Raw genomic sequence first — 13819 nt, forward strand, 5'->3', positions numbered from 1 at the left:
TAAATTCATTAATTTTTACATCTTAATAGTTTATAACTTTTCTTAGATTGTGACATTTACAGCATGATTTAACTTATAAATCATGTTGATCATCAACCATTAGCATGATCTGTTACGGTCAATGCTTATGAGCTACATCTCACGTCTCCCTGATCCTGACAGGACAGCTCACTTGATGTCCCATCCAAAGAGCCATGGACTTTAAAGATGCTGCACTGGAACCTGTGGATCGAACCCAGAAATGTCCCGATGCACAAACAGTGAATTTTTTTGTGGTCATTGTAATGCTGAGCCATCACTGGTTTTGCTTGTATTTTGATATCAAACTATAGCCAATTATAAAATCGATGAAAGTTGCGATTCACGCACAAAGACATAACGAGAGGAGATTGGATCAAGCAGTTGAAGTAAACACTCCAAACGTAACGTTGCAACGATTACCCAATCCACCCGAGTTGAATTGGCCGCTCCTATTACATGCTGTGTTGGGGTGTCACGTAATGATCATCGGCAGTGAATGCCTGGAGACCATCGGCCATACCTTTAGCACCAAAAAGACGTCGTTACACTGGACAAAGAAAGCAAGTGGTTCGAGCGTGGGGTGAAGGAATATATTTGGGAAAGGGTGGAAAAACCGCTCAACAAGAAGGGAGGTCTCCGCTTCAAGTTATCACATGCATGAGACCGAGTGCCAGAAGATGTTCCTCGTCGCCTGTCATCGAAGTAGCAAAGGTCACGTGACACTCAACAGCACTCACGTGGCATTCACCGCCAATGATCATCACGTGACACCCCTGCACATCAGATAAGAGGAGCGGCGAATCAAACTCAAACAGATTGGGTAATTGGTGCAACGTTGCATTTCGAGTGAGAGTTTATTTCCATACATGCTCCAATCTCTTATCGTTACAGCCGATTATTTTTAGAGACACACAAGTACAAGTGTGTCGAGGATGCATCGCAGGCACAGTCAGGAAAATGCAAAGAATGTTTACATTGATGTAACTGGCGAGTGTCTGCCAAAATTCCTGGTGAAGAAAAAAAAAAATAAAACTTTCACACAGCTCTAATTGTTGAATTTAAGCCAACTGATATCCCCTCTGTCAGAACTGCTACAAATCAGGACAATCCGAAATGGTTCATTTGTAACGGTCCCTGCAGCTTTGTCGATCCCTCCAGGCCTGATGGTCGAATATTTTTAGCACGTAGCTGTGGGGTCACGCTTGGAATTAGTCATGATATACGATGTAACAAAACCCACCCTGAACTAGGATGCAGCTCACGACCTTTCACATCTTTAGGTCCCCAAGAGAGGCCAGGAAACTGCAGGAGTCTCGCTGACATGACCAGCACGAGTTACAATTTTACTCAAAACCATTCACAAGTGCACACACACACACACACACACACACACACACACACACACACACACACACACACACACACACACACACACACACACACACACACACACACACACACACTGTTTTACAAGGAAGATTTCTATGTGACATAACAGTTATGAACAAGAACGTTTGTCCTCTATTTTGCAGATGCCATTTCTATTTTTTATTTTTAAACGAACCAGCATTCCACCTTTCACACAACTGACTGTTTATGGCTGCAGATGTGAGTAACGGCGTATACGGGAAAAGAGTTCTACAGATTCAGGACCATCTTTGATCCCGCAATCTCGCCATGGCAAATTTACTCCCTTCGAGGTCAAAGGAACTTCTGCAGCCGCTCGACAACCATTAGCAGCTGCCATTATCCCCGAGACAGAGCAGAAGCTGTGACATCTGGGTGATGAGAAAGCTTCGTTTAAACACTTGTGGAAACAATCACTGCACTCTCACCTGGTTGTTTGAGACAAAGCTCCCCACTCATTTTCCCAGCGGAGCCGAGGGGGACGGGGGTGTCCGATGGTTATTTTAGCTCCGAGAAGCCAACTTTACATCTGCATAAGGACTCCTCATTTGCAGCCAGGTCTCAGACTTCAGCCTGGGTGCGATCCTTTCAAGACGTTTCCACAACGTGCTGAGATTCTTGTTCCCGAAAGTAATCCCAAATGAAAATTTTCACCACCATCCTATTTTTCTCGTCTTTTAAACTATTTATTTATTTCAAAAGCAGGAAAACCACCTGGAACATTCGAGTTCATACTCAAAAGGCAGATAATGTGAAAATGAAAAATGTAGTTCAGCAAGCAGATTTATTCCGTTTCAAAGCATGTTGCCAGGATAAACTTGTATTTCAACTTTTGTGTTTACAATGATGACAAAGTATTATCAATAAATCTTTTAAATAGTCAATGACTAAGCAATGTGGAGTTTATACTGGCAGGTTTTCCCATCTCCAAATGCTCAAAAACACTGCTGGGAACAATCTACATATTTCATAAAAGAGCATGGTGAAATTTATGACCCACTCGTATATATTCCAGTTCACTTCCTTATCCTGAATTGTCTCCTCTCTCAACCTCAGCTCTTTTATACTCTGCACACCCCTCAACTGACACCACCCAAACCCCTCGGGATATGCTGTGTGTAGATGGCCCCTCATTGAGCATGCCATGCTACATGATGCTGAAAGCACTGCTTCTTTTGCCAGTCTTACAATGTCCTCACAACATACAGCACTCAAGTTTACAACCCATCCAAATGCTGACATGCAAATCGCCACATACCAAATGGAACATGCCAAGGAACAAGGTCGTTGATAGATGCAGCACAGTTATGGCTGCACATATTTGTCATGATAGGCAATAGATTGAGCACAAGTTACACTTAAGAGCTCACAAATTTTCAGATATGCGATCTGCCAACTGTATCCAAACACCAAATAATAATAATTTTAAAAATCCTTGCATGTACTCGCTTCAACTACTCAAGTGGCCAGGATGATCAATCCTCACCATCCCAAACCCCGAGTTGTGGAAGTATATCGCCCCTTGTGTTGCCATTCTTTTGCTGAAATCTCCTTCCTTGTATTACATTGTGATATTCCAAAAGACCTGTTCAAAATTAATAAAAAGCAAAGTGCTTTACCAATACTGATTTGGTTAATACAAACACATTTTCAGTTGTTCAATCTGCCACAAAATTGCTTTCCTTGCGACTAAAGAACCGAGGCAGCAGTTGCAGAAAATAAGTTAATGCACAAGCTGACATTGATAAATAGACAGAGTTTGACAAAGAACAATACTTTTGCACCATTTTGGGGGAAAGATAGAATGTCACCCTCATGGGTGTTAATTTCAAGTGCCCCAATACAGCATAAGCACAAAAACAAAAACATGTTCTTCCCCAGGACGTCATAGCACAATGATGTCACCAGTACAGTGCGGGCAGCAGTTCAATGTAATCCCTTCGTAGCGCGTGTACATATGGAAGCGGCCGATGTTCAATCGTCCAGGAGAGAAGCCTTTCTTACCCATGCCTGTTGACCCTAAGCTTGCCTTGGTCTTCGGCAGCAATACCTACAGGAGGGAGGAACGTGGAAAAGAAGATCCATTGAACTCGAGTTCAGAACATGTTGAGAATCGATTTTCTTTTAATGTCTAACTCCCAGCGATCAAACAATACGATGCACCCTCACCCCTAAAAGCACATTGCATGTCTTGCATAGTACCTCACAATGACTTTCGATCCTACCTTGATCCCCAAGTGCTCTCCCGCCGTTGCACTTGGCTCAATCAGGGGCCAAGACCTCGAGTCCTTCACACCCAGCAAGTGATCACTTACGGCCCGTGCCCGGTCCGTCACCCGCTCTGACAGTTCCAAAGTATTTGGCACTGGGAGGGGGACATGAGGGTCAGGTGTACTCACAGGGCTGGTGGTCAAGCCTTGGAGAGCTGATTGAAGTTCATCCAGAATTCTGGGAAAGACATCAAGTTTACAATTAAAAAAAAAAGTCTATAACAGAAAATGAGAACTATTTACCCATGTGATAAAGCAATGTCACAATCACGTCCAAGTACAAGGTTAAACACTTGTTTGTTTTTGTACCATGAGGCACGTTGTGTCTACACCACTGCAGCTGGGATAGCTGTACGAGCTGAGTGAGTTTTCTTGGCCGTGGTTTCAGGGCATGTTGGACATTGGAAATCTATGGAGTTATTGGTCTCATGGTGGTTAGATTTTGCCTACGGGTCAGCGGCAGCACTGGCTGACCCCACATCCCAATATATACTTTATAGCAGCCTTTTTGGCCTCAAAACGTATGGTAGCTTAAAACCTTGCCCAGATTCTGAAGTACCTCCACCCAAAATTTGGGGCTTCTTAGTGCTACGGTCCAGCCATGAAAGAATAACGTACAAACACGGAAATGTGTATAGATTTAAGGGATCAATCTAGAAGGAGCCTCTGCATGTTCAATCAAGATGTATTTCTTCAATTAATTATGGTAATGTGGGCAGTATTCCTTTATAAATTACCTGTCAGCAACATTTTGGTGTCTATACCACGTTCCCAAGAAGGTATTTTAAGATATACTAATGAATAAGGGCATCAAGAGTCAACAGGCATGTTACATGTACACCAGATCAGGCGGGGCAAGCAGAGTCTCCCTCCTGAAGGTTAATGAGTCAGCTGGGGGTTTGTTTGTTTTTGTATACAGTCAAGGCTCATGGAAGATACAGAACACTGACTGGATCAGGATGCAACATAACAAAAGGAACAGTAGAAAGTGGGAGGGGGGGGGAACATCAACAGGAGGGTTGAAGGAGAAAATAGAGGGGGACTGACAAATAATGGGTGTGGGGAGGAACAAGGAGCAGGAAAAGGACACAAGGGGTGGACAGAATAAATACAGAAGGAAAAAAAAACTGCAAAATTGGAACGAGTTGGGCTTGTGGATGGGTGGGGGGGAGGATTGATGGGGGTGGAAAACATCATGGTTTTGAGGGGGGATGAACTTGCAGAAAATACTGTCAGAACCTGCTATTCGCAGGGTCAGGCATCCACCCATTCACAGGCGATACGTTCCTAGAAAATGCCACGAAGAGTGGTGTATTGTTTCAATGGAAAAAGTGGGGATAGGTTCTCGGCGGTTAATGACCCGTGAAAAACACTGCTAATGGCGAAGCCGCAAATTCTTTCAATGGGAAAAAAAAGAGGGACAGGTGGTTTCTGATTCATCAGGGAAACTTTGAAAAGTTTAAAATCTTTTCGACCACAAATGCACGATTACAATTTCATTAAAAAAAAAAAAAACTAGAGGGGGAGCACTCGGTGGAGTGCAAAACCTCCGCCGCCAATACTGCTAGGTCACTCACCTGAACCTGATATCCTATTCATTCAATTTGACGTCAACAGTGCTCACAGAGTTATAGTTTGCAACTTTCCTTTTTACATACTCAATTCATTCGTCATAACTAGATTCCTCGAGACAGAAATTGATTTAACATGGTTATATCTACCTGAAGTTCCAAAATCAGCTGCAATTATAATTAACCTCCGCCATCTTCGAAGATGGACTGAGGTTACTGTTCTCACCCCTTTGTTTGTTTGTGAACAGTATTACGGAAAAACTCCTCGACGGATTTCGACGAAACTTGGTGGGGGGTTAGGTATGGTCCAAGGATCATGCCATTAAATTTTGGACTTGGTCCCCCCCCCCCCAAAAAAAAATTGTTAGAGGAAAAAATTTTTTTTTTGCATTTCTACACGTTTTAAGTGATTTCCAACCCCCCCCCCCAAAAAAAAATTGTTACCCGCCTCAAAAAAAATTTAGAGAATTTTTTTTTTTGCATTTCTACGTTTTAAGTGATTTCCAACCCCTCCAAAAAAATTGTAACCCCCCCCAAAAAAAAGAAATTAATTTTTTTGCATTTCTACATATTATAAGTGATTTCCAACCCCCCCAAAAAAATTGTTTGAGAATTTTTTTCTTTTTGATTTTTTTTTTTTGACTTGATTCTGGTATCTAAATGTATGTTTTTGGGGGCAAGGAATCCAATGGTACCATTTTCAACTTAATATTATCTATCACAGTCTGTTATATAATTTTATTTGGAAATTATGTCGGCAAATATTGGATTCAACACAATACTTTGAAAAGAATGTCTTAGTTCTGTAAATATAAATTTAAAAAAACGATACTAAATCACTTGTAACAACTCAGACAAGCTCATATATATATACTGGCAGTCTAAAATATAAACTTATATTCCATAAGGAAACAAAGTGACCCATTCATATGCATATTTTATGTAACATTACATTCATATTGTCAATAAATACCAAACATGCATAATCCCCTTTTCCTAATAATCCCCATAAGCAGATACAGTGGAAGTGGCCAGAGAGTTATGGTGAAGACCAGATAGTGGTGATGTTTGGTGGCCTCCACATAGAGATGGCGGCACTGAGGACACTGGGGGACTGGCTGAAAGGGAGTGGTTGGGTGCAAGCACTTGTGCAAGCCGAGATTGCGACAGCAGGGACAGCATACTCATTCCTGCGAGCATCCCATGTCTTGCGCACATCAAGTGACTGCAGCAGCACTGTACATCCCGCAACACCGTGCCTACAACCACTACTGTCTGGGAGAAACCAGGGATGCAGAGGACCTTCCGGAGTTTGAAGACTGGTGTTGCCAGAGAGGAGAAGACATCCCCCAGTTTCACTACTGGGCAACCGTGCTGGAACTAGAACTGTTGGTTCTAGTGTATGTGCGTTCTCTCAGGCAGGGATCGTTAATGATGTACCTCGATGCTCTGACAGAGCTGGTCCCTTGGGTCCATGCACTGGATCACACCCACGATGCTAGGTGGATACCAGTGCACCTGAAGGACATGGCCGAACTCACCATCAAACACCCAGATGTAGCCAGGAAATTCAGGGAAAGCCACTTCACCGTTCAGAAAACACAGAGGGTGCTCTCTTTAATCCCGATTGACCAGGCACATGAGCAGAATAATGCCTGCATCAAAGGAGACGGTGGAGCAGTTGGGCTCACTGACAACCCGAGTGCCCTACATCGCTGGATGGTTGTGGGACCAGAAGTTGCCAGGGTGATCGAAGAATTCCAGGATGGGAACAAACACTGGAGATGGCAAACAGCAGACACACGTCATCATGATCAGGCGCCAAGTGTAGAGGCCTCATTTGTGAAAGATGTTCGCTCTCTCGTCGGTGTCATAGAGGAGATGGGCAACCCATTCGAGGAGGAGAGTCAGGATGTAGTCAAACTGGACACAAAGGAGATCGCAGATCCTGCTGCTGTGGAGACCGTGATGAATGCCAAGAGGATTGGCCAAGAGCAGTTCGAGGCTTTCACCAGAGAGTGTCTGTTGGACAGAACAAAGGCAGTGGACGCACCCATTCCTCGTAACAAGCTGAAGATGTTCAGCACTTCCACTCCAAGAAGCCACAGCATAGGTCAGCAACAGCTCGCCTCCATCAAGAATGACCGTGAACTCTTCGCGCGCCTGTACATTGGCTGCCAGACGAGGGATGGAAACCTTGAGGAGTTCTTTTGTCACGAGAATCAGGCATGTCCTCCTGCATTGTCTGATGGTCTGATACAATCATTCTAACCTAGCCATGACAGGGAACACAGGGAACGACAATCAATTGCTTTGAAGTATCATATACTTTAATTTTCAACTGGGCCTGAGGGGAAGAAACAAGTGCTGCTGTTGCTGCATTGAAGAGGAAATTGAAAGCCTAAGTCAGGTTAGTGAACACTGTGTACTTGAACTCACTTATTGATTGTATAATACATTACAAATGCTGATTTTCGAACCTATATGCCATACGTACATGTACATTATTGCTCATGTCTCAGAAACTATTGGAGTGCCCATCACAAAATTAATGTGGAAGCTTCTTGACATCATAAGGTACCTCTGGGATGAATTTGAGGAAATTTGAAGGATACATTTTTTTGGGGATTCACGATTGAAGTTTATATTTTGTGATAACTTTTTTGTGGTTGGAGGTAGGAAAATGTTGCCCAGACAAATTCATAGGGCATGAAAATACCTTTAAAATGACACCAAAACCAGCTCTCTAGGTGTTATACTTTTAGAGATATGGCCATTTGAATTCGCGACGTCATGCTAATTAGTCCAAAGTTCGTTAGTCTGTATCTCACTAATTAAGAGGCTGTTAGCAAAAATATTTGAGTTCTTGCCGTTTTTCTTGGGTCCCAATTGGTTCCCAAAGTTTTACAAAAATCTGAGAGATGACAGCAGATTCTTTGATGATTTGACATGGAATGACCCATTGTGCTTGATGGAGCAGCCATCGTCCAGATGCTGAAGCCGGCTGCATCAAAGACCTTTGAAGAGTATGCACAACAGATCTTCATCCCATATATGTCCACGAAGCTGCAAACAGTGTCACGCCTGGATCTGGTCTGGGATACTTACCTTGCTGATTCACTGAAAGGTAGTACACGTGCAAAGCGGTGACAAGGTGTGCGGAGACGTGTGGTGGCTGCCGCAGCCATACCAGGAAACTGGCAGAACTTCCTACGAGTGGACAGCATCAAGACTGAGCTGTTCAGGTTCCTCTCAGCAGCTCTCATGGAATGGTTTGACCAGGAGGACAAGCAACTCGTCATTACTGATGGAGAGGCAGTGCTCAGCAAGCCGCTACTGCCAGATCTGACCTCACTCGCCCCATGTAACCATGAAGAAGCTGACAGTCGGATGTTGCTGCATGCATCTCACGCAGTCCAGCATGGACACCATGCAATACTCATCCGGACTGTAGACACCGATGTTGTGGTGCTGGCAGTGTCCCTGGCACAGGAGTTGCAACCAGAAGACAAACTGTGGCTGGCATTCGGAACAGGCCAGAGTTTCCGATACCTAGCAGCACACGAAATAGCAGCTGGATTGGGACGAGAGAAGGCTCGTGCACTGCCAATGTTCCATGCTCTAACTGGATGCGACACTGTGTCTAGTTTTCATAGACATGGCAAGAAGACTGCGTGGGCAGTCTGGACGGTACTGCCAGAACTCACTGAGGCACTGCTGCTGCTGTCCTCTGCACCTCGTGACATACCAGACGATGCAATGCGCATCATCGAGAGGTTCGTGATCCTGTTGTATGATCGAACCAGCAAATGCACAGACATTGACAAGGCCAGGAGGAAACTCTTCGCAACGAAGAACAATGTGCAGCTCATCCCTCCAACGAAAGCAGCTCTGGAGGAACATGTCAAGAGGGCAGTGTATCAAGGTGGACATGTGTGGGGTCAGATACTGCTGCCAGCACCAGAGCTCCCTCCACCAACCAACTGGGTTGGTCAAGGACTGGAGAAGGACAGTACACACCTTACTGGACCAGGCTTACTGAGGCAGCTCACAGCTGCATTGAGCTGGTTTCTTGCAAGTGCAAGAAAGGGTGTGTGAGGCACTGCAAGTGCAAAAAGGCTGCCCTTCAGTGCACAGCCCTCTGTGTGTGTGAAGGGGACTGCACATGATGATGTGTCAACAACATACATGTACTTGTGGCAATGCTGAACTTGTTAACATGACACTGTTTATGTACACGTATCTTCAGTACCGGTATATACCGAGCCTCAGATACCAGTACACCTAGCCTCAAATACTAGACCATGTAGCATGTCAGTATTATACCTAAGACATTTACAGAACTAAGACATTCTTTTCAAAGTATTGTGTTGAATCCAATATTTGCCGAGATAATTTCCAAATAAAATTATATAACAGACTGTGATCGATAATATTAAGTTGAAAATGGTACCATTGGATTCCTTGCCCCCAAAAACATACATTTAGATACCAGAATCAAGTCAGTAGCTGCATTACGTCCAGAGATAATAGCAAATGTAGATTTCAAGTGGCGGCCATTTTGAAACCCAATATGGCGGACATAAAGAGAGAATTTCAAGTGGCCCAATATCTGAAAATGTTCACAACATATTAATGTACATTTGTGCCAAATTTGGTGCTTGTATCACAAAATGCACAACAGGTTTGCTATGCTGCTACACTAGTAATACTGTTCACAAACAAACAGACAGGGGTGAAAACAGTAACCTCTGTCCATCTTCGATGGTGGAGGTTAATAAAAAACAAAAAAAGACAACACGAGGTACTATTTCCATTGTTAAATGAAGGAATGTGGTTAAATTTATTAAAAGTGATGAACCAACCAGATTGTAAAGGTTTAAAAAAAAAAAAAAACCAACAGGTACCGCTTCAATTTTTTATTTGCAGAAACACAACTTTTCAAATGATGATGATCATCATTTAAAATCCAGTGAACTCATTGGAGTCGTCTGAAGACCACACAGGTGAGGGTGCTGATGAGTTGTGCATCAAAAGGAATGTAGGTGAGGGCACCGAAGCAGGTGAGGATCACAATGACCTTCGATCTGACGAGTCGCTCACCAAAGGGGATGCAGGATAAGCAGGATAGTCAGGCGAGGGTGCTGGTGCTCCTGAGATGGACAGACCAGGGTGGAAGAACTCCGTGATTGAGAGCTGTCTGGCAGATTGCTGCACGTTTCGATGTCGCATCACGTCATCCAACCTCTTCGTGAACTTGAAGTAACGCTCCATGACCAGATCGGCATCTAACAAATTCTCAGTAACGGACCGCATGTGCTGCAATATCTCACCCAGGAACTTGATCGCGAGTTTGTACCTCAACACCTCTTCCTCCTCATCACTGCCCACGTCGTCCTCAGAAACCTTGGTAATGGCTCCCAACTCCTCCTCGGTGAGCAACTCAGCACGCGAGGAAAGAAGAGAATCCAACTCTTCAGGCTCCATGTCGTCAAAGCATCCCAGATGTGGGTGACCACTTTGGTGCCAAGTACAGCGCTCGCCACAACACTTTCTTGGATCGCCTTCTTGTTCTTCCGTATGTTGCAAATGGTGGATTCATTTACTCCATAGTGTCTGCCCACAGAAGCCATACTCTGTCCTCTCGACAGCCAGTCCAGCAGATACACTTTGTGACTCAGGCTCATAACTTTCTTCTGCCTCTTAGCAGTCGACGCATCTCCGGCACTGGTCTTGCACTTGGGAGCCATGTTTGATAAATGAGCACAACGAGAGGCAAGTCAAGGACGCGGGATGAGAAGAATGGAGACCCAGGACACACTGTGGGAATTGTGGGTAGCTGCGTGAGGGGTGAGTAATCTGCCCATTGTTTGTGGGGGATGTTGGCAGATGGAATGTTTTACCAGTTGTACTCAGCTGGGGCCTGGGGGTAGATGTGGTGAAGCCTTTTAATTATGCAAGCGTCCATGCAAACATTTTACTCAGCAGGTGTCAGATGTGGTGAAACATTTTAATTGTGCAACCTGCAGGGAGGGGGGGGGGGGTGGTGACATCCTCAGAAGCTCAGCTCGTAATAGATGTGATGAAGCGTCTTCACAGCGGAATGGTGGAACAAGCCGTGCAGCTCGGTCACAATGTGTCTGGTGTAAAATATGTTTTAGAACTGTTATGTACGTGGCTCATGGAAAATAAGCTTTTATGTACAAGTACAGTGTGTACATAGTTTGTTTATAACATGGTGAGTGGAAGAGGCCAATTTTCCGACCACGTGCCTCGTCGTTGTAGCAGGTTGATCGGCATCTCAAGGAGCTGGGGATGGCCTAAGCATCTGCCTGGGGGGGAGGGGGGATGGGCAAACGGAGGCCCCTGGAGTACCGGCAGAAAGTGGACGCAGCGACACGCTGCTCCGGCGCCATGCTCCCATGGCTGATGTACAGCATGGCTCGTAGAAGATATGTTTTAGAACTGTGTTTATGTACGTGGCTCGTGGAAGAAATGTTTTTGCATACTGGTACATTCCAGTATGTACTTATAGCGTGGCTTGTGGAATTTTAATTTTTTCGTCCACGAAATTGCGAAGCACAGGGCCACGGATGTCTAAGCAGCTCACATTTTGTAAACTGCGAATAGCAGGGTCCGACAGTCCAAGAACTAATATGTGAAAACGACTGGTCGATTAAGATCCACAATATGACGATAATCTCCATGCTGTGTCCAAAAGCACGTACATCCTCACATTAAATCTTGATTTGGGAGATTTGAGAGGAGATGTTACTGATGTAGTAGCAGGAAGACATGTTGAAGGGGGGTTGAGAAGAGTGTTACTGATGTAGTAGACGGTGGACACGTTGAAGGGGGATTGAGAAGTGTTACTGATGTAGTAGGAGAATATGTTGAAGGGGGGTTGAGAAGAGTGTTGCTGATGTTGTAGCAGGAGGACAAGTTGAGGGGGGGATTGAGAGGAGTGTGTTACTGATGTAGTAGCAGGACAGGTTGAAGGGGTTTGAGAAGTGTGTTACTGATGTAGTAGAAGGACAAGTTGAAAGGGGATTGAGAGGAGAGTGTTACTGATGTAGTAGCAGGAGGACAAGTTGAAAGGGGATCGAGAGGAGAGTGTTACTGATGATGTAGTAGCAAGAGGACAAGTTGAAGGGGGATTGAGAGGAGAGTCTTACTTATGTAGTAGCAGGAAGACAAGTTGAAAGGGGATTGAGAGGAGAGTGTAACTGATGTAGTAGCAAGAGGAGAAGTTGAAAGGGGATTGAGTGGAGAGTGTTACTGATGTAGTAGCAGGAGGACAAGATGAAAGGGGATTGAGAGGAGAGTGTTACTGATGTAGTTGCAGGAAGACAACTTGAAGGGGATTGAGGGGAGAGTGTTACTGATGTAGTAGCAGGAGGACAAGTTGAAAGGGGATTGAGAGGAGAGTGTTACTGATGTAGTAGCAGGAAGACAAGTTGAAGGGGATTGAGGGGAGAGTGTTACTGATGTAGTAGCAGGAGGACAAGTTGAAAGGGGATTGAGAGGAGAGTGTTACTGATGTAGTAGCAGGAGGACAAGTTGAAGGGGATTGAGAGGAGAGTGTTACTGATGTAGTTGCAGGAAGACAAGTTGAAGGGGATTGAGGGGAGAGTGTTACTGATGTAGTTGCAGGAAGACAAGTTGAAGGGGATTGAGGGGAGAGTGTTACTGATGTAGTTGCAGGAAGACAAGTTGACAGGGGATTGAGGGGAGAGCGTTTCTGATGTCGTAGCAAGAGGACAAGTTGAAGGGAGATTAAGAAGAGAGTATTACTGATGTAGTAGCAAGAGGAGAAGTTGAAGGGGGATTGAGAGGAGAGTGTTACTGATGTAGTAGCAGGACAAGTTAAGGGGGGGATTGAGAGGAGAGTGTTTATGATGCAGCAATTGATAGAGGACAAGTTGAGGAGGTGGGGGTTGAGAGGAGAGTATGCTCAAGAACATTTTATGTCTCACTCTATTAAACAAATGCTAGTTGATGCGTTTTGGACATTTCAATGACCGGTTTGTGTAAATATCAATTTTTGCAAATCTGAATATCAAAGAAATTAAGTTTTACAGCTTTCTTTTTATAGTTTCCTCCCCACCGTGGCACAATTAAATAAATAAATCAAAATGAAATTTTAAAATGTGGAGCCCTCTCTATCTGTCAATTCATTGTATGGCCATACCTGTACGTGTATGCGATGTCTCTATGCAACTGGCCGTGCTCAGCGAGGAGGGCATGCACAGCCCGTCGTGCTCTTTTTTCTGCACGCTCACTCACTCTTCGTGCACTTGCCTGTTCTGCAGCCAACAACCTGTAGGGACAATGAAACAATCCATCAGTTTGATCCAAGCCAGAAAGCAAACGCCTGCAATGAAAAAAAAAAAATCCTCAACGCAGTCATCAAACATTGGAGCAAACTTCCGTCTTTCACATCACGGTCGTGCAACAGGTGAGATTAGGCATTTTAATCGAAGAAAAACGAGGCAAGCACACCTGCTGCCGATGCTCTTGCTCCGCCACACATCACACTGGATGTGCAGT

General features: G+C 44.5%; 1 protein-coding gene across 2 annotated transcripts in view; it reads right to left on the reverse strand.

The window, feature by feature from the left end:
* Window positions 1–471: 471 nt before the first annotated feature.
* BLZF1 (basic leucine zipper nuclear factor 1) overlaps window positions 472–13819 on the reverse strand; it is a 14404-nt gene continuing 1056 nt past the window's right edge. Inside the window, exons 3-7 of one of the 2 annotated variants that reach the window (XM_085896863.1) lie at window positions 13772–13819; window positions 13461–13589; window positions 3654–3876; window positions 3433–3478; window positions 472–794 (exon numbers count right to left, since the gene is read on the reverse strand). The exon at window positions 13772–13819 is cut by the window's right edge and continues 152 nt beyond it. In XM_085896863.1, coding sequence (XP_085752989.1) covers window positions 766–794; window positions 3433–3478; window positions 3654–3876; window positions 13461–13589; window positions 13772–13819 — 475 coding nt within the window. In that variant the 3' untranslated portion in view covers window positions 472–765. Of the gene's footprint in view, window positions 795–2193; window positions 3479–3653; window positions 3877–13460; window positions 13590–13771 lie in introns of those variants that run through there. The other variant, XM_085896862.1, reaches the window with a different exon arrangement.

This window comes from Eptatretus burgeri, chromosome 10 (genome assembly GCF_056783735.1).
Source record: "Eptatretus burgeri isolate ZD-2024b chromosome 10, Ebu_testis_v1, whole genome shotgun sequence".
Classification (NCBI taxonomy): domain Eukaryota; kingdom Metazoa; phylum Chordata; class Myxini; order Myxiniformes; family Myxinidae; genus Eptatretus; species Eptatretus burgeri.